Source organism: Chaetura pelagica, unplaced genomic scaffold (genome assembly GCF_000747805.2).
Source record: "Chaetura pelagica isolate M959 unplaced genomic scaffold, ChaPel_1.0 scaffold531, whole genome shotgun sequence".
NCBI lineage: Eukaryota > Metazoa > Chordata > Aves > Apodiformes > Apodidae > Chaetura > Chaetura pelagica.
The window spans coordinates 383,994-405,702 of NW_009952362.1; the positions used below are offsets into that span (position 1 = coordinate 383,994).

Genomic DNA, 21,709 nt, shown 5'->3' on the forward strand with positions numbered 1-21,709 from the left:
AGAGTCCAGCTTCTCTTCCAGTGCCTCTGCTGTATTAGGGTATTCAGAATTAGCTTGATAGAACTTCCACTAGGAGTAGCAAGGAAGTCAGCAATATTAAAAAACAGGTATTTGGACAACTTCTCTGGAGCTAGACAAAAGCAGCATTTGGAGAATCAGAATGCTTTTTTTTGCCCACCTAGACCTAGACCATTCTAGGTAATAGCAGCTCTTCAGGGTCATCCAACCTCTCCTTTTCCCTCCTTTACACTGAATGGATCTGTACAAATGTATCTTATCTTCTCTTTTTAAAATACCATGTAATAGCCTTCCATAGTGCTGACAACATCACTGTTACTTTCCAGAAGTTCCAAGACATGGTGCATCACTGCTTCAGTCACAGAGGGGTTGTAGCTCTGCCGAACACAGCTCAGGACATGAAGGAAATGGCAGCCTTTTTCAGCATCTGCAGAAGAAAAAGGAAAATGCAGCCAGGCATGAAGGAAAGATTTCAGTCTAATTGTCTCTTTTTAACTACTATAATCCAGAGTAGTAATGAAAAAAAACACAGCTGTTGGAGAGGAAGAATGCCCTAAGTACTAAAGCAGAGATGTGTGCATCCTTAGGGAAGAGATCCAGTCTGTGTCTACAGTTCTCTAGGTATAAGTCTTTTCTGAGCTGTGTCGGGGCTGTAGAACTAGTAATGAGGGTGAAAGATACTCAGTCTTGCAACCTCTAATATATAGGGCTCGTTCAGTCCAACCTAATGAAGAAGTTAGTAACTTAAGGGTATCTCCACTGTCCATCTATGCAAGCCATCCAGTTTCTGCAACTACAGAAGAAATCAAATCAAAATCCCTTTGCTCGTACCCAACTTCAAAAACGCCTAGAACAGAAGGTCCGTGGCCAGGACCTGTAACTGCTTGCCCAATGCTGGCATCTTGTGGAAAAACTGCTACAATGCAACTTTCATTCACCTAGCAATTCCATCCCCGCATTTCAGAGCACTCGGACAACTACAGCAGAATCCGTGACTTCATACACGGCTTCAGTATGGAATTTTATCTCTTTTTAAGAAGAATGAACTCTGGAAATGTAAGAGAGAACATAAATGTAAAAAAAAATAATTAAAAAAAATCCGTTTCCCCAGAGGGCAAGCAAGAGACAAAGGTCCTTAATGGCTGCAGTATTGAACATAGCTACTGTGTGTCTAGTGGAATGATCATTTGAAGCTCAGCTGTCCCACTCAGCATTTCCCCCAACAGACCCTGCAAACCCATTAATCATCAGTGCTTCAGGCTCTTGGTCTCCCTGAGTACTGAACTCCACAACAGATTCTCCTCCATGGCTAACAACAGAATACTAACACAGAGGAGACACATCAGAGCAAATTTCTTTCTCTTCAGCTCTCAGCCAGCTCTCACATGGTGTAAATTAAGTTTGATAAGGGTCCTGAGGAATTTTCATGGAGAGGGAGATAACTGTATTTTGTTGTTGCTGCCTTTCGCTTTATTTTTGCCAATCTGTACTCTAGGAATGGCTCAGAAAAAACTGAAAACTCTCCCTGGTAGATAGGAGGCAATGCTGAGTACCAATAGTTAAACAGTTCAGCTATTAGACTGTGATTCAGGCAAAGATGTTCTTTTAGAAGACAGTGATCCACAGTGTGATGAAAGATCTTTGTGGCTGGTGACCAAAAATACATCTATCACCTTAGGATGGATAAGTGAAGAAAACAGAAGAATGCCTCTACCTGGTCACAGTGACTGTTGTTGCAAACAAAATGAGTAGCTGCATTTTGCATTAGTCATAAGTTTGTCATAAGAAGGTCAAAGCGCCCATCCCTGATCTGTAGTAACTTAGCTTAAGTCTGAATTAGATTAGTGACTCAAGTGTTACCCAACAGTGCAATACATACTCTCCTCCTAAATGCTGGTAGAAAATGGCATTTTAGGGTAGTTGCAGGAGTGTACAATCATTAAGTAACCAGACACACTCCTAGTCTATGACCCAACTTTGAGGGAATACACTCCTTTCAGTGGAGTGATGCTGTCCTTTCATTAACATACTAGGTTCTAACTTCTGTCCATCAGCTGAGATAAGCCAGGATGTGATTGTCTTGCCTGACTACCAGTATCAGAGAGGACAGTTATACAACAACTACCATTTGTCCATGGTGGACATCTCACAAAGAGTCCATTTTGACATATTAAATTTAACTTCAAGAGGTTCTGGGGTGTCCTCTGTTATTAGCCTTATGGAAGCCTAAAATCAGAGCAAATGAGTCAAAAAAGAAAAAAGAAACAAATCTAGACTGCATCTACCATTTGCAGTTCAGTCTGGAGTAAAAATGTTCTGTCATCCTTTTTTTTGGCTGCCTTAAGCCTCTAGATAGACCCACAGGAGCCTCACATGAGGGCATTTAAGATCAGGCTGTTTAGAATTAAAATTGGAGCCAAAAACTAGGTTTGTCACGTAGGCATGTTACAGATCCGGGTTTGTGGAGCTCTGACTAGGCATGCTGAGGATTTTTTTATTTATACAATAGTTCCAGGCAGCTGTGTTAGACCTGAGAATGTGTTACAACTCACTCAGTGGGGTGGGGCACTGCCTTGAAAACCAGCAGAGAAGTAACTCATTGGAAGAGAAGGGTTTGATTTCTCATAAATCAGTCTTCCTGTCACGGATTAGTGTCACTCTTGACAAGTAGGTAGGAAGTTCTTTCAACAAACAAGCAAAAGCCTTGAGGTATTACCATGTTGTTTTCTCATTGCAAGCCTGCTCACTACTCAGGGCCAAGAGGGTGGCTCAGACTGCCGTCCCACCAGCAGAGGGGGCCCGGCAGTTACTGCGATTTCCGTGCTCTTGGATCATTCAGTGACAATGAAATACCCGCAGAATACTGCTGGCTTTGATTGAAGCTTCTTGACTTCCCTCCTCAAAATCTTCTATTACCAGTGACCAGGTCACTAAAACGGTCATTATGAAAACTGAAAGGCAATTGTCCTCTTTACAACAGGAAACTAAGTAGATGGAAAGCTTCAAGGAGAACAAGAGGCTCTGTAAAGCAGTAGCTATTTTTAACCTGCTCGGTATGGAAAACATGGCTTTGAGGACTCAGGACTCTTGAAAGTCTTTTCTGTGATGGATCTAGGAGTATGTCTCTGCTCTTGACTCCTCCTGACTGGGAGAAAGGACCTCCCAACCTCTCACAGAGCACACAGTACTTTACCAGTGTGATAATGATGGAATTACAGAATTGTCAGAGTTGGAAGGGACCTCTAGAGATCATCTAGTCCAACTCCTCCACTAAAGCAGGATCACCCAGAGCCCATCACACAGGATTGCATCCAGGTGGGTTCTGAATATCTCCAGAAAAAGGAACTCCACAACCTCCCTGGGCAGCCTGTTCCAGTGCTTTGTCACTGTCATAGTAAAGAAGTTTTCCTATGTTCCAGCTTGTGGCTGTTGCCCCTTGTCTTGTCACTGGGAACTACTGAAAAGAGTCTGGCTCCATGCTCCTTGCACCCACCCTTTAGATACTTAGAGGCATTAAATAATACACAAAATGAGAATTAAATACCAGGCAGTCTCTCAGTGTCCTTTGTCAACTGTATACAAACACTGGCCTTTATAGTGGCACAAACATTAAAAACCAAAATGGATTTCCAGGAGAGCTAGCTGATGTATAAGGTGGGCAGAAGAATGACTTGACTCTTACAGAGATTATGTTTATCTTTTAACCAATTAACACACACAATGTGGCATAGTGACTTGTTGCACTGAAACCCATCTTCATCTGCATACCCAGTAATATCTACTTTCTCCATCCCCCAACGTTACAGAACTTTTATCTCCACCTACAAACCTTGTCTACAATCGTACCACTGCTTAAGGTAGCCAGTTGAAAACTCAAAAATAATACTTCACTTAGGCTTTTTTCACTGCAAGATAATGATCATGTAGCAGGTCTAAGCGCTGTTGTAGTTACGATAGTATAAGGATATGTGCAATTTAAGATTATATGCCTTATGTTCTAGTCAGTCATTTATTCTAAAGGGCACTCTACCACACAAATAACTGCACTCCAGAAGCAAGTGATCCCTGCTGACACGTTCTGCCCAATTAATTGAAAGAAACTCTGTAGCAAGGTACCTGTGTAATTAGCAGACATTCAAGTCAAGCACAAGCTATCACTATGGCAATAAGACACAATAGACTTGAGGGACAGAGGTAACTCAGAAGCCACACAAGGTACATTATCTGAAAAGAAGTGGATTTCGTTAGACTGAAATACCTACGTACAAAGAACAACCACCTGAGCTCTACTTGAACTTAAAACCTAGAGAATATCCTAGTGACTTAAGTGTTACTGTTGACTAATCGGAGGTGGAGATTTCACCTTTGTGTGAAAGGTTCACCTTTCACACTTGTGTCAACTTCCCTGTAGAAACTGTACTAGCAAGATTTGCTACTTATCCAGAGTGCAATGCAACAGCTGCAAGGTGCTGACCTAACTTCATTACATTTGGTTCCTCCCAAAATCTAAGTATTCTCAAAGGATACAGTTCTAATATAATGGCTGCTCATTTCAGATCTGAGAGGTTTGTCTCCTGCTGGGCACACCTGCTCTGTCTCTCTCCATGCTTGCAGGAAGCTGCTCTTGCACTCCTGCTTTTAGTTATACCAATTAGCTACACCAGCAACTTTGCTCTGCATTCACGGGTAGGGACAAGAAACGTGTCTAATCCAGCAGCAGGAGGAAGTACTGTCATCAATATATCAGCACCAGCTCATCAGAGCCCTGACCACTCTGCTACTCACGCCTGGGTTTTCGACAGTCTTCTTTTATCACATCAAGGGTCACTTTAAGCAGCTCCTTATCATGGTCAGTCACCTGGAGAAAATAGAAGAAATGGGCAATTTATAGCAGTTCATGTCACAGTAGATGGCATGAGTTTTGAAAAGTAAGCCAAAGCTATGATGTGTTCTAAACTAACAATGTCATAACTACACTCTGCATTATATACTGCCTCCATGATTAATATTTAATGTTAAATCTTCAGTTATTATTTTAGTACCATTAGCAGCATCCATGAGTTAGATGAAGAAAATTATATACCAGAATTCAACCCAAAGGAAGGTGACTGACTCAATACACCACCAAGTTTCAGTCCACTTCAATGAAGAGAACTATCCCAGGTCCCAGCCTTCGGTGTGCTCAGCTGTGTCAGCACAGACTGGCAATGCCGCAAACATAGACTGCACCTGGAACAGCAGCACTGCTTAAATCTGGTGCCGAGTTACAAAAAGAATAACTTGGTGGGTGATAGAGAGGTAAAAACAACAGTGAAGTAAGCTGCAGATAAGACTTCTGAGTAAACGGACAACACTTGGATGTCCAGCTTCTCTTTCTGAAACATTTCTACTGTTTCTACTGACTGTGAAAGTCATACCCCTAAACTCGTTTGCAACTACAGCTCAGTTCCTTACATGGTATAAGTCCTTGGAGCTACTAGGTTTTTGAAAAACCATGCCTTTCTCTTGTAGCTTCTTTATTGCTTCCTTAAAAAGACTGTGAATCCTTTTGGAACTGCAGTGACTTTTTGACTTCACCTGGATGGGAAGAATGGAATGAAGCAGATGGTGAGAAATCTCAGTTCAAGTAATATTACTGGCAAAATCTCGAGATACTCTCAAAAGCAAGAGTGTTTCAGGTGATTGTTACACATTTTTCTTCATTTAATATTTCACAAATCATATTTGTTATGTATGAACTAAACAACATCCACAAACTTTAAAAATATTTTAAAATCCTTGAACACCAGAATATTGTGCTATTCTTAAAGAAGCACAATCTCTTAACTGCCTTATTTTTATTTAGCAACTGAATGATTACGTACAGAGAGCTCTCTTTTAGAATAGGCTTGTGATGCTCTCAGAGCATTTCACTGTTCCACTAATCAAGTTTTGAACATATTCAGAGTTTTCCTGGTAAAAACAGTAGGAAGACAGAGAAATCAGTGCCTTGTATTCAAGAGGAATTCAAGTGTTGTGGACTGGATTCCCATCTCCTGATTTGAAAATGAAGCAGTGTCCAAAGAAAAGGAAGAAATTTGCAAGAACAGTATTTGTTTTTTGTTCCCTTAGTTTCCAAATTTTTTACACACCTTCTGGTCATGCTCTCAAGAGTTTCTGCAAAGCATAATGAGATGAAAGGACAAAAGAGCATTGAAGAAATTAAGACAGGTATACAAGATAAGGGAGCGAAGGAGTCAGTTTTGAGGGCAGGTGGGAAACTAGTATCTTGTGAAAGGAAAAAAATGTGCCTGGAAGGCCATAACTGAGGAGGTTATTTAGAAGAAAGGATTCTGTGTTTGGGACACATCTAACAGAGTAGGAAGGAAGAAGAGGAAAAAAAAACAGGGGAAGCAAGGTTTGTTTGGAAGTAGAGCAGAGCTAAGACAGTGTAATGACAGATAAGAAAGTGGAAGAAAACAATCAGTTGTGAAGAGGAGAAAGTATGGGTAGATAAGAGCAAGACCACAACTTACTCTTCTCCATCTCTATCTGTCCTACTATGTCCTTCAACCTCCCATTTATCTACAGACTTACTCAATTGTTGTTCCTTCTTATGTTGGGAGCATACTGTGCTCCCTTTGGTTTTCTTAGAGAACAGTGCTATATTGCTTCCCACAAACCAACATGTGATAACTAGAACCACACCAGAGCAACCAAAGCAAGATTTGCCAAGCCGTCTCTTCTGCTATCCCTGTAAATGCTCCCGTCAAAAGCATTGACTTCTCAATGCTTCCAAGCCTGGAAACTGATGTGCCTAACTGCAAACAGTTCAGAGATCCCACAGGGATACAGTGTTAGTATGTGTCACAAGTTTCTCCATCCCATTCCTCCACCTATTCCTCAATATTTCAACAGGCCATAACCTTATCTCCCTCTCTCAGTCCCGCAACAGTTAACTATCTTTTTCTTCTCAAATAGACAGGCAGTCCAAAAGAATTGTCTAATACTTTAAGATAATTAACATAGAACAATAGCTATTATTCTCTGTTTGTTTTTCTCCTGTTCCAGACTGAAGGCCTTGAGTGCCCCAATATTTGTCTGCCCCCCTGTCCACCACAACAGTATCAGTTTGGATAACAACAGACACACTTCTAACCATAAACCTGACAGTACATCTGGACATCATTCCAGTTATAAGGTTAATGCCACTATCATATTTCTATTCATACTGCCTCTTCTGAGGAACTGAAGAAACGAACATAGAACACAGCAGGAAGAGTGAAGAGTGACTATTTTCTAATGGCAAAGCACATTCTTGTAGCCATATGTAAAATTAGACTTTCCTTCTCACTCACAGGCAGTTATACATCCTCAAGAATTTAAGAAACTGCTAGCAAAGCAACGAAGCCTCTGATCAATTTTTAATGTGAAAGCAAACATTTGGGGAGAAGAAAAAAACTCTCCAAAGCATGATAATTATTCAGTTTGGCTTAACACTGAGATCCTGTCAGAAAAGGGAGATAATTAAAAACAGAGACTCTGTGAACTGAGACACAGTTCAGCCTGGATGGATTCTGAAACAGAATCATTAAGAATGCAAGTCAAGGGATTGACATAATGAAGGCAAAGAGGCAGTCTAGGGAGTGAGAAAATCAGTAAGCAGCTGCTACATATCAGCACTGTCTCAGACGTGCTGCAGAGTCCAAGGGACAGGGCTCCATGGCATGTTCCTGAACAACAAATAAGAGCTCCTGCCATCTTCACGGGCTTTAATATTATTCTGAAATGACAGGAAAAATTTGGGTTTTTTTCTTCATGTACCCTGGAACATTCTTCCTCCTCTCCATCCCACCAAGTAAAGCAACAGTTGAGTTTCTTTGTGAACACAACCTAAAATTACTTAACCTGTTCTTCTGGTCCACCCAAAACATCTTCAGCATCTCATCCTGCAAATTCATAAGTCAAAAGCACCTCTTTCCAATACACTATCTCCTTCTTTTATGCCAGACCAGGCTGCCATTTCCTCTGGACTTGGATTCCCCCTCAAAGTCAATGTGCACCTAAGCTTGTAATTTAGTCTACTGAGCAGAAATCTACAGGAGACTGAACACAGGGCTATACACTGAAAGAAGAAATCTAGGACTATGAAATCCTAAGTGATTTCACATCCCTGCTTTTATTTCAGGAGATTGAAAAATGCTTGCATTTCTCCAGTTACAAAGATGTACTATTGCTGTTAACATAGCTCCTTCTGAGTCACAGCTTATTAGCCATCACTTTACTTTTACAAAGCTTTTCATCTGAGAAATAGATATTAAACAGTTTAACTGTGGATCCAAAGCACGAGAAAGATTTGAATCTGGATTTTGAATTTACCTCTCACAATGTTCAGATCTCATTTTGCAAAGTGCCCCCTTCAACATGCTTTAGTTTCAGGGTGCACAATTTCAGCTTCTCTGAAATGCTGACAGCAGGGGTTCCCCCAACTCCCAAATCAGGTCCTTTTCAAATAAATGAAGCTGTACATCCAAACACAGGAGCATCAAAAAACATTTATCACTTTTTCAAAACATATCCCTTCCCTTTTCCCCCAGGAGAGAAAAGCAGCTATTAAATAGCAATTTTACCATCTCACTCTCCCTTCCAAAACCAGCCAAAGACTTTGTAGCAAAGACAACAGAAGAATCCATGTCTCCAGAATGAAGTTGGTATTTTAATCAATATATTCCATCTGATGGGTCTGACACAGGTTAGTGGGCTGGTGCTTTGTGATCAGTTAATCTCAGATCTTTAAAACAAGACAAACTCTCTGTACAATCAATAATAGGTCAAAGAATGAAGTGGTACAGGAATTAGTCAGTCTGATCAAACACTGAAAGTATGTAACCTTTGGCTCATTATGAATCACAACACACCCTGGTGGTGTTAAAGTTTCCTGGTATAACCACACACGTGATTCTACTCATGGAATTGCACTTTGCAATTTCTCATGCAGTGTTTAATCCTTAGCTTAGACAGGCGACAATTTTAGTAATAGTGATCCTGGACATGTCAGTCCCGAAGTCCTATAATAAGCTCACAATATACATATTTAAAGTATCAGTGAAGCTTTCTCAAGAGGCAGGAAGACAAGAACATACCATCAAGAATGTATAATGCGCTATAACTACTGTACAAGGTATAAAGTAAGGGTGACCAACACTGAAAAACTCCCTGCTTTAACTACTTGTCCTTGCTGACCTTGAGATAATATTTAAGTCAAGAGAAGTGAAGAGTCTGGAAAGCATAACTCAAGTTGTGTGTCCAAGCTAGTGAAATACACAAGCTATGCAATACTAAAACAGCACACGCTATGGCTTGTACATGGAAAAAAGGCATTAAAATTGTTAATCAAGACTGGCTGGTTGCAAGTCAAATTTAATCCAGGTTGAGAAACTGGATGAAGTTCACATGTAGTTTTCTTTAAAAAAAAGGAACCAAAGGCTTGTCCATTTGCCAAATATAATTGTCTAAGTCCAGCAAGTACATAAGCACAAGATTACCTTTTCTGTTTTTCACTTGTCATCTTCCTTGTGGCACCCACCCCTCCAATCTCAAATGTAATTTGTTTTAAGGGATAAGGGAAAGGCTACACCTCAGGGATAGAGGTGTTTAACAAGAAGACTGTTTATATGAAATAAAACTCCACTAGTTAAAAAAATTATAACAGATTTGTTATTTTTTAATTATTTAAAAAAAAACCAAAACACCACCAAACCTGTCTCGTTTTCTTACCCACCCTCTATAGCCTATAAAATTAAACATTCCCTGGTGTATTTTGGGCATGACACATGATTTGAGTTCTGCCATGTTCATCTGCTAGAAGGAAATTTATTCTAGTGAGCCAGACTGCACGGCTGGTGAGCCATTATGGCTGGAACTAGGTATTGTAGGATGTATATGGGATGTGGACAGGGCTCAGGTACAGAAATGCTGAAAAGGAAGAGAGAGGTACTGCCTACTTCAGGTCATCCCAGCTACCTTCTTCCCTGCTCTGCTCCACTGCCAATGACTTCCATAGCAGCTCACCACCTCCCTGGAGAAAATGTTCCATGGGGAGATACACTTCTACTAGGATGAACACTGTGCAAGTACTTTAAAAGTTGAGAAAGAGATGAAGGAGGTCTACCACATAATCTAGGATCACAGGGAAAAGAAGAGGGAGTCAAGAAAAGAATTTAACAGTAACTGTGATCTAGAACACTGGAATCAGTGTAAAAAATAAAGTTACATATCCAAATAACTAATCTTTTCACAGCCAGGAAAAGTGCAAGAAGTGAAAAAGTGTGTATATTGTGGTGTGGCATAATGAGTTTGGTCCACTCATCTAGCTCCTGTCTTGCCAAATAGGTATGAAATAACATTGTTCCACAATAGCAGCACCCTTTATCCTTTCGGTTTAATATTAACACAAAACAGATGTCTACAGAGGGCAAAAGAAAGGAAAAGGGACAGATATCAGACCTATTACACTTATTTTTGTGGTTCAAAAAGGGTACTTGACCCTATCCCAAATACAGGAAGTGACACCTTAAAGAGGCAGGACACTCCTCTTAAGGCATTCCAGTCACTTGACAACTGCAGCTTCTTTCTTATGCAAAGAAATATAAGCCTCTTTGCAAGGAATTAATACCAAAGGCCGACAGGGAGAACTGCAATTTCTAAATAACCATCTGTGTGCCCAGATTCCTGGGACATATACTCACACTCTTACATCAGGGTCAGGAGCAACTATTAATTATTATGATAGCTCCTCATGACTGGTAACAACACTGATGCGACATTGTTTTTGTTAGTTTGATTTTTCTTTTGGTGCCTTTCCACATTTGTTTTGCACCAGTTCCTACTTTAAATTGCTTTGCAAGTTATTAATCTTGCTCTTTTTACAAATGCTGACATTTCAAAGATGGGAATTTCCAGCAAAATGACCACTACTTCTTTTAATGCAGAGTTTTTGAGAACTTTTAATACTGCTTCAGAAAAAATACTCCATTCCATGTTGGATATTCTGTTATGAAACTTTTCTATCAAAAAAGAGAGTAGCTCCTGTTATCTAAAAGGGATTGGGGTTTGTGGTTGTTTCGTGTTGGTTTTTTAAGAATTAAACAAACATCAGATGTTAACATAAGACAGTACTTAGCCTTACAGAATCAGTTAAAATGACTGCCATGTATTTATTTCTCTACAGAAAACCAAAAAGTAAACAAGTGAGTCACAATGCTCTGGTTTAACTTTCAGTTGCCATTGGTAACATGGTGAAAGCCGTAGCTGCTACTTTTGCAGAAATTTATCACTTCACATCAGTTGAGCATCTGGTTTGTAATTTATCCAAATAACATAACAGCAACATAAAGCCATTTTACAAAATGTTTTTTGTTCCACTGCCTATTCTGCAGTTGATCAAGAGCATATTATCTCACTGGAAAGTTTCTTAACTGTTTGGTTACACACAACTGCATGTCAACTGATTTAAATTGAATCCCACCTTCTGACCCTTTCAATCATGGCCACAACTAGATTTCCAAGAAGAGAAATATGTACCAGAGAGCACTGTTCATCCACTCATTATAATCGCCTTTGGAAAGCTACATCTCTATTAATACATTGAGCTTCAAATGTGAAACAAGACAAAGACACTGTGCTCCCTTCTTGTGATCAAAGTCTGGATCTCAAACATGTGTCCCAAACAGCTCAAGCACCTAAAAAGCATCTCCTCTTCTGATACTGCCACTATTTACAGATCTAGATAAGTTAGTGCCTATTACAGACTGTAGGGTTATTCAGTGGTAATATGAGATTACCCTTAACAGAAATTTCTCATATGGCTTTATTTGGTCCAGGTTTGTATGTCTCAAGTTACAAGGTCTCCAGTAAATAATATTTCTTCTGTAAATAATTAATGCATAAAGCTAAAGCACTTGTGGGTTTTGAATCCTCTGAAAGCACCAGTCTCTTATCCGAATGTTTATGCTTTAAAAAAGCACATGGTATTATCTCCTCCCACTAAAAACTTGAAACAGTTGCATTCACTCACCTCCTGACAACTGTGACTTGGCAGATGCACACCAGCAAGTGAAACGAGAGTATCAATTGTTTCCAACTCCTGTTGATAAAAGGTCTGGATTTTGTTTTCTAATAGAAAGCTTTTCACTTTCTCATGCAGCATATTGATTGCGAAATTCTGACCCTCCAGGCCACTGCAGGGGTGCACAGAACATGTCAAAAGGCAAGAAATACACTACTAGCATTTTTTAGAACAATTACCTAAAGTTAGTCTGCTAAACTGGTTTTCAAGGTCAAAGGGTCAAAAGGTAGTTTACTGTCCTTAAAGAATTTGAATTTAAACCTCTAATTAAAACAGACCAGTTTAATAAGCAATAAATATCCAACTGTTCCTCTTCAATCCTTCACTGTTTCAGTGCTGTAATCTTAAGATCTGCAATGTCTGAAATCACACTAGATGCATCAGACCTGCCAATAAGCATCCAGCTACCCTTAAGCTGAATACAGGAATGGATATTTGACTCAGTTTATTGAGGTAATTTCTTTGTGATTTTATGATGACACAGGCAGCAGAAGTTGAAAGAATTTCAAATAGCTCTTTATCCTTATGCATAAAATCAGGTGAGGACACTTCTCCATCTACCTGTTGACCTCACATCCAAATCTTGCTCCAAACCCCAGTTTTCTTTACTAAATTCAAGAGGTCTGCATGCAGTATCTTGCTGCCTTCCTAATATTCACTTTGGTTCAGCATTGTATTTCTTTTCTCAGATTATGTTTGGAAAAGTACCTCATCTGTATGGATCATCAACTATTGGGAAGAAAAGCAGGCTGTTACTGTATATTTGAGTCTAAATCACAGTTGGGCCCCATTTTATCTTTCTCTACAGTTATTGCAATAATAAACAAACAATACATTTTGTCCCAAGACTAGTCTGGATACTGCATTTACCTCTGTCCCTCCTCAGGGCCTTGGAAACGCTTATCATAAACTTCTCTATAGAGACAAGGGAGCTCCAGCATTCTTGAAATCTGAATATCACACACAGGATCATCCACTTTATCTGGAGCAACAAAAAGAACACACACTCTTGGCCAAGATTGCCACACCAACCTTTTAAGACAGTATATCTGAAGCAGCACAAAAGAGCTTGACATGTCTGTATTATATATATAGCAAATTTTTTAGCTCATTTTGAAAAAAAAACACCACAAAGGCCTCTCTGGCTTTTACAGTTTAGAAGTAGGTAAATGACCTGTTGTGGTGCATTGCAGATCATGCATTTGTCTGACAACTTATTTAACTGGAATCTATTTTACCTTTCAGCAGTCTTCATCCACTAGATGAAGTTAACACATAGTAAGGAGCTTTATTTGGGCCAAAGTGGAAGTGATTTAGAGGCTTCTTGGATTGTGTGGCTCTCCTTTAATGAAACAATGATATTATTACCTGCCCTTGAATGGGTTATAGATTCATAAATCTTCTGTCTGGAAAGGAGGGTTGAATTCCCTCTCACACTTTAGTTAGAGCTGAAAAATCTAGACATTTTATCTGAGCCACACAGGGTTTTAAAGAGACAGTCTTTCATCCACCAAAGGAGTCCTTTTAGTATTGTTTATGAAAGGTTTCACTGGGAAAAACCGATGTTACACAATAGCACAGACACGGAGGAGAGAAGACATTATGTAAGTGGAAGCTCCTAGGGTGTGAGCAGTGGACTGCAAAACCCAGCTGCCTGAAGAGTGGTCAGCTACAGGGGTAGCACCTGCAGATCTGTGCTCAAGTGACTGAAGATGAAGAACATTTTTCACTCATTCTGCAGAGCCAGGGAGTTTAGCAGAATCTGGGCTTCAGTGGCACAGTGTGCCCATATGCTGCTGTCTGTCCATGGAATGAATTACACAGGCTGTGACAAACAGCAACCATTTATCCAAAGCAGCTAACACTCTTGATGATGTGTGACATAAAAGGTCACCAACTCCCTTCCTACAGGCTTTGGCTGTTCTATTTCAACACAAAAAAAATGGAAGAGCAAGTCACTCCCACAGATACCCAACCACAGTATCTGCATAGCATTCTTGTATGCATGCTAGTCATCTTTTAAAGATTTTCCAGGAATGCTTCATTCACAGGCACTCTAATCCCAGACATTATATAGTGTGTCTTCCAACCTTATGCTGCTAAAATTGAAATAAAGACATAACAGATGAAGATGTCTTTAGAAAAACAACAGAAAATAAAGTGGAAAACATTCAATTAATTACAAACATCTTAGATCTCACAAATTCAAACAAGTAAGTTATGTATGTCAGATCCATAACACTCACAAAAACAGGAAGCCTGAATTTCTCTTTGTTGTCTGTAGGTTCGGATGTGACCTCTGACCCTGATAATGTCCCCAATCTCCAGCTTGGTTTTCTGGCTCACCATTTCTTGGAGTTTCTTCATCTGTTCAAGCACAGTAAGACTGCTGGGGGTGCTTGGGCAACCTATAAGAAGTGGAGGGAAAGGAGATGAGGCATTAAAGCCAAAAGGACTGTCCTTTTGCACTCATCCAAACACCTAAGCATTACAGGAGTCATATTAATAAAAAAGGGTTAAGGTCCTAGGCATTATGTGTCCTGGGTAGCAAAACTTTTGGGTGACAAAGTTACTTTATAGTGTTATATTTATTTAAATAATTCACCTGGGGAAAGCGTAGAAGGGAGGAAATACCAAATTACCACTGAAAATGTCATAGACAGGTTGCAAAATTGAAGCATAACTTCTAAAATGGTTTTGTCATTTTTTTATTTTGTCACACTAAGATGGAAGAGGAAGGAAAAAGAAAGGTCAGATTAACTTTTTATATAAAAGAAGAATGAGTCATCTGAGGTGGGACCAAAGTATTCGCGACACACAATTTGGTGTCTACACTGAGGTAAATGCAGCTTGACAGGGCTTCACATTTATGTAACACACCTTTGCAGGAGAGTAAATTCTTTGTAACTTGCAATCTGATGAATGACCCAGTTATCCCCGATCACAACTACAAAATGCTAGTAGAAAGTTTCCTGTGCCCCCTAGGACATGTTTTCTTTAGCAGGTAGAAATTAATTAATTTCCATTACTAACATTGTCCATTCAAGCATTACTGATGTACATGTCCAGTAAGAACACAAGGCTGAAACAAGTGTTCTGGATCCTCGTTCTATTTCAAGCAGTGCTTCATGCAATTCCTTTAATGAATTTAAGTTCCTCATAAAAAACTGATTTCATTGCGGGCCCCTATTTTTTTTTTGGAAAGCTATCCCAGTATCATCTCTTTAAAAGTGAGAGCTGTCTTCTAGATTCCAGTTGGAATGATTTATACCACTTGTTGTATCATTGCTAAATGTAAATACAAACTACCTGCCTATACAAATGGGTTTGTCTCATAAACAACAGTTTTTAACTTTTACATCAAGCTTTCCTTTCCCCATTCTGTGTATGTGTAACCCCAACACTGGCAGATGACACTAGCAGCATTTATTTCAGTAGGATTTGATCAGCTTCGTATCAGGGTTATCAGTTTACTACATGAGCTTTCAGGAAGGTCCACAGCAGAACATTATTATGTTATTTGATCTATGAGAAATGCTGGGAAAAAAAAGCAAAGAGAAAGCCAGACACTAGCGAGTTGGTCTCTTACTGAGTGCAGAAATAGATTCGTTTAAGATGTACAATTTCTGCACATTTAGAACTTCCTCAAAATCTAGAAGACTGCTGTACCCTCCCACTGTGTTTTAAGCTATTTTTAAGTTCATCACTGAGACCATATTCATGAGAAGGAGGAGACTATGAATGCAAACAAAGAAGACAAGATGAATCCTGAAACCACTTTATCACAAGGGTGGGGAGCATAGACAATGTATCTGGTCAATGGATTTACTTTGGAAACAGTCAGTGACATGTGGCAGATTTCCAGCTCAGCTCCTCACTAGATGAAGTCACAAAAAGAACTGTAATAAGAGGATTCTCTAAACAATGTTGCAGAACAGAACTACCATACCATATTACTCAGATAAGGACTAGGCACAAGTCACCATGTAGTGGTTTCGCTGGCGTCACCATTTGACACAACAAAAAAAATTGTATGAAACTCCCAAAATGGCCCAGGCTGTAGGATGTGGTGGTTTAAAAATAACTTAAAAAAAAAAGTTGAATTTGTTTTTCTGCAAGTTTGATCATTTACTAAATTACCTAAGACGGAGATGAGCAAAAAATGTACATGCAAAAGAGTATGTATTTGATAAATTACCTGATAAAGATGTTTCTGCTACCATGGGATTTTTCCAACAAACACAATTTATAACTCCAGTACTATCATCCACTGTAAAAAAAAAAAAAAAAATTAAAAAAATATTGCAAGGACTGAAGAATAAGAAAGCAGGTAGTGGTGTTCTAAAAGGTGAAGTTCCACAAATACGTAGGGAGATGCCTGCCAAGGTGATACCTTGCTCCCACCAGTCTGAAAGGGAAAGCAGGTGCTCTACCCCTACTGGCACCTCTGAAATAGTCTCCACAGTCATTTCAGTACTGAAAAGTAGCTCAGTGCCAGACACCATGCTCATGTGCATACCCAGCAAAATAGCAGATATATTCTCAAAAAGAGCACAGAATCACAGAATATTAGGAGTTGAAAGGGACCTCCAATGAACATTGAGTCCAATCTCCCTGCCAGAGCAGGACCAAAAAAACCCACTAGGGCAGATCACTCAGAAAGGCATCTAGACAGGTCTTGAAAGTCTCCAGAGGAGACTACACAACCTCTCTGGGAAGCCTGTTCCAGTGCTCTGTAACCCTCACAGTAAAGAAGTTCTTCCTCATGTTGAGGTGGAACTTCCTGCACTCAAGTTTGAACCCATTGCTCCTCATCATATCACAGGGCACAAGATCAAGCACTAATTTAAAGTATGAGGCTGTACCACATATATTGGGTACTGAAGGGTTTTAATCTCATTGACAAGGCCAGAAGGAGGTGTTGAAAGGTGAAGCAAAACAAAATGAAGTAGGAAACCAGGCACAAAACACAGAAGTGACAGTGAGAAAAGAGCACTTCAGCACTGGGGAGTACAGTCAGTAGGCTAGGAGTGCTGCTACCTCCAGCTGCATTGGTTTCCACACTGATACTGTGCACAGTCTGCTGGTCTTTGCTGTACAGTAAGATCTTGCAGAGAGCAGAACAGCAGCTCCTCTAGCCAGGAAGGACAGAGCACATGCCTGTGGTTCTGCTCTAGGCCAGGAATTCACAACTTAAAGTACATGTCCTGGTGGCATGCAAACCACTTCCATCACCAAAAAGCTTAAGAGCTTCTCCTGAGCGGAGGAGCTATCTAGCTTTTCCTGTTTTATTGGTACCTAATCCAATTAAGTTTTGTGATTTCTGCTGCAGACACTGCTTTGCCAAGGACAGCAGAAAAAGACAAAGCCCAAGGAAAACTTAAAAGCTATCAGAAGAATCAATTGCTGACAGATCAAGGCATGTAAATAGTATGTCGAACAAACACTAACTAAAAAGGCACTAAATGTCTGTCAAATCACAGCAAGAATCACATTTCCAGTCCAGCTAATGCTCCAAAAACCTTGTTCCTTGAATTTAGCAGTCTCCAAAACTGAGCTTCCACTCATCAGAAATTGGAATTCTGCTCGTTAAACCAGACCATGACTACAAAAGTAACGGCAATGTTTACAAAGAAGGTAGTGATTGGTACCTGCAGTCAGTTTCCTCTGGGAATCAGAACATCAAAGCAAAATGCCTTTGCATTGTCTCAGATGTTTTGAAACAATATGCCTACTTGGGGGGTCCAATTTAAAATCATTGTCTTGTCTTCCTGTTTCCCAGTGGTTTAGCTGCATGTTCCTAATAACAAAAATACAGCACTTCTAAGATGTGAGCAATTCCATATTTCATCACAATAGAATGGTCATCTCATTACTATCCTCTTTTGAGCTCCTGTGTTTGCAGTTATTTCAGCAGCTTTAATTTTGTATCAGAGCACTGATAATGATATAGCTGGTAGGATTTCCTCTCCTTAGTATAGGCAAAAAGCAACCATTTCACTAGGATTCAGAGCCCCCATATACCACCAAACCACTCATGCAAGCCAGCAACGGCAATAAGGAACATGGCAGATGACAGTTCACCATTATATTACTACAACTTCTAGATGTTCCAGCTTGTGATTGGCTGTTGGATTGCTTGTCCAACTGCAATAGATACACTTCCTAAGAAAGGCTTAGAAACAAAACAAACAAGACTGAGGGATTAAGGAGGCCAGACTCCTCCTAGTCAATGTAACAGCTGAAAAAGGAGTTCAGGAGACTGACCTCTTCTTGACCACACTGGGAAGCCGGCAACAGAGCAAGACTAAAACAGTGTTTTCCTAGTTCTCAAAAGAAAGCTTTGAGAAAAAAAACAAACACAAAACTCTTGAAGCACAGATGAATGAGAACTCTTGCAATTGTATTCTAATTAGACAGGAGAATTTTAATCTATTTTAAATACACTCAAGGGGTCTACAAGTCTTTGAAAACTTCCTGTGCTCCCTGTGCTGCCCCTCCTCATCTCCTTGCATTTAAACTTTTGTTTGTTGGGGTTTCGGGTTTTTTGACTCAACATTACCTATTTGAGGGGCAGCACTCTCAAAGTTACCTAGTAAATGAGAGAATTCTGTTAATTTTTATTTCCTTATAACATAAAGGGTATGGTTTTTGTAGGGCCTGCGTGAGCCTACTGAGATCCTGGTGAGATTTTTTTTCTGCTTGTTTTTAAGACAAGTGCCTTTCAGCCTTTCAAAACAGTTCAGTGCTATAAGAAAAAACATGTGATGTTTTGTTAAAAACAAAAGTAAGAAAAAGTTCTGAAAAGTGCATTAGTTAAAATATGAGCTTGTTCAGAGCTAGAATTTAATAGATAATAATAGCAATAAATAAACAAAATGTGAAAATTAGGTTTTACACAGCATGTAATTTTATTATTTTTTTTAGGCCAGGAAAGAGTCGATTTTTTCTCTTACACAATTATTTTTTGTCACCAGTTCTGGCTGTGTGGTTTCCAGCACAGAGAGGAGCTAAGATTCTCTTAAAATAAGCAGTGCATATTCTGAAGCAGACAGATAGGAAATGAGGTGGGGAGACAGTGGCAGTGACACAAAGACATTTCAGTTCCCTATCAGAGAAAAAGTACAAAGGGGGATCTGCTTTGTAATTCACTTTTAGGCAGATAAAAAGTGAGCAAAAACTGAGCAGTGCACAGCACTCCAACTGATGCAATGCCTGCCCTGTGACTCACCAACCAGAGTCTGTTAAAGTGAGGGAGGCAAGAAGTTATGAGCAGGAAACTCTCTAAGAAGTTACATTTTTACGCCGGAGGAGTCAGTCTGCTTGAAAGGGAGGGCAGGCTGGGGAGGGGCATCCTGGCAGGTAGCCTGAAAGCTCAAACCAGGAACTGCTGGAACAAAGAGTTGAGTTGGATGTGAAAGGATAGCAGGAAGCCAGGCCCACTGAGAGCTGTACTTAAAGGTCGGCTGATCTAACACTAAGGCCTTCATTCCACTACTTTGCAGTTGCTTTTTATTCCTGTTTTCACACACACGCTTAGGGGTTGGAAGGGACTTTGAAAAATCATCTAGTCCAACCCCCTATTTCAGCTACGATCAAACATTTCCAACAAGTTTACATCTGAATTAATGCTGAGAGCAGTGAAGGAAACATTTGCCTGTAGAATTGTTTTAGTTTTGGTAATTTTGATTCTGCCTTCCTCTGAGCTTATGAAGTGTTAACTGCATTTGCATACTAGTGCAATAAAAGAATAGCTGACATTCAATTTATGTTTCAACACTTCATCAATTACATCTCCACCTCTTAACTGAGGTACTTGCTTAGCCTGTGCTACTTCAAGTGCCAGAGAAACTTGTGCTTCAAAATATTGTCAACTTGTTATTTAGCTTAATGGCAGGCTAATAAAAAAACATCCAGAAATTGGACTTAAAAAAAAAACCTAGACAATATCCACTCCAAGAAACTTGCGAAGACGTTTCTATACAGCACAGAGTCAACTCTGAGTGGCCGCACCCAGTCCAGGGTATGCTACATGCACTAGCAGTTAATGCTACTCTGCAGCACTATGATGCAACTGCAGGTATTGTGGAAGCTGGGATCTGGTTAACTTGTCAACTGTATCTTTACGATACTCCTGTGAGTCAGGGAATTGCAGCTGATTCAATTTTATAAGTGAAGGAATTGGGTAGGAAGAGGCATGCTGTGATTTACATCCATCAGGTTGAAACCCATGGCCCAGAAAGACTGTGAACAGGAGTCCATCGAGTGCTTCAATAGGATCTATACATTTGGCTCCCTCCTTCCTACTGTGAGATGACCTCCTCTACTTTTAGAAACTTGCCATATCACAACTACTCCACACTCTGCTCTTTCTCCAGATGAAAAAGACAGCTGAACAAAATAACAATCAGATGTTTCCACGTTAATAAAGTTCAAATATTGGGAAAAGCAAGAGGGAGGAGATAAGTCCAGCTGGTGTTGGCAAGGACTGGTACTATGATGCTTGAGTCAGATTTGCTAAGACGCTTACACATCTAAATATAAATGAGCTCCCAACTGCTATTAAAAGCTGGCTCCAAGGTACAACAAAACAAACTTTTCTAAGGTTCAAAAAAGGCAGAAGTGACTTCCCATTTGCAAGCACTGTTAAATCTGTTTGAACAAAGGAACTGCATAAATATACAAGAGGAAGATGGAGGAATCCAGTGGCAAAGCAACAACCAAAACTAAGATTTTATAGATGACCTCAAGTGAATCAGTTACTGGTTTAACTATTTGTTTCTCTGCTTTTGAGGTGGAGATAAATGGTAGCTTTCCTAACTTTGCTAAGTAGTCTGAGATGCAGACATGCATGATTTAGGGGAAGAGCACAGACTTCTCAAGAACAGACAATGATTAAATAAGGCAGCTTTTAAGTTTTAATGGTAACAATGACTAAAAGGCTGGTAATTGCAAGAAGAAAGAAAAGCTTTTCTTACCTCCATAGTTATAAAAGGCATCTCGTTCTTTTATTTGAACCACTATCCCGACAACATCCACCTGTCTTATTGGATGTCCATTATAAAAGAATATACCTAGAGACAGAAAATCCTTGATAAGTGAAACAGTCTTTCAACATTCAACCCTAGTCACATTTCAGTAAAAAACATGCCTTCTTACATATTTTATATATCTTAAATTATACAATGCCTAGTGATGTGAAAAATCTCCTGGGATCAGTGAATACATGGAACACTAGAAGAAGTATCAGCTCTACTTAGGATACCAAGAGCTTGTTATTGTAGAGTGTCAGAACTCCATTAACCTCAAATTTTCTTGCACATTTGGATCTGAAAAACAGTTTGCTGCAGGCATTGGGGTTTTTTGTTGTTGTTCTTTTGGGTTTTGTTGTTTTGTTGTTTCAGTTTGGATTTGTTTTTTTCACATCTTCATCAGACTTCACAAGAAATAATAAAACACAATGGAAGCAGTTTGAGCTTCTCACAATGCAGCTGTTCCAAATTAAGGCAGAGCCTCCAAAAGGAAAACTAACATAATTCTGTCTTTCTTTTCTAAAAGAACAGGCAGCACTGGGGGCAGGGAAAG

The 21,709-nt window shown here is 39.7% G+C and overlaps 1 protein-coding gene across 1 annotated transcript in view; it reads right to left on the reverse strand.

The window, feature by feature from the left end:
* OBFC1 (oligonucleotide/oligosaccharide-binding fold containing 1) overlaps window positions 1-21,709 on the reverse strand; it is an 83,958-nt gene that overhangs the window by 57,998 nt on the left and 4,251 nt on the right. Inside the window, exons 2-9 of the mRNA XM_010007925.1 lie at window positions 21,103-21,198; window positions 16,323-16,394; window positions 14,371-14,532; window positions 12,995-13,106; window positions 12,074-12,236; window positions 5,473-5,595; window positions 4,804-4,876; window positions 297-445 (exon numbers count right to left, since the gene is read on the reverse strand). Of these exons, the coding sequence (XP_010006227.1) occupies window positions 297-445; window positions 4,804-4,876; window positions 5,473-5,595; window positions 12,074-12,236; window positions 12,995-13,106; window positions 14,371-14,532; window positions 16,323-16,394; window positions 21,103-21,198 (950 nt within the window). The remainder of the gene's footprint in view (window positions 1-296; window positions 446-4,803; window positions 4,877-5,472; window positions 5,596-12,073; window positions 12,237-12,994; window positions 13,107-14,370; window positions 14,533-16,322; window positions 16,395-21,102; window positions 21,199-21,709) is intronic.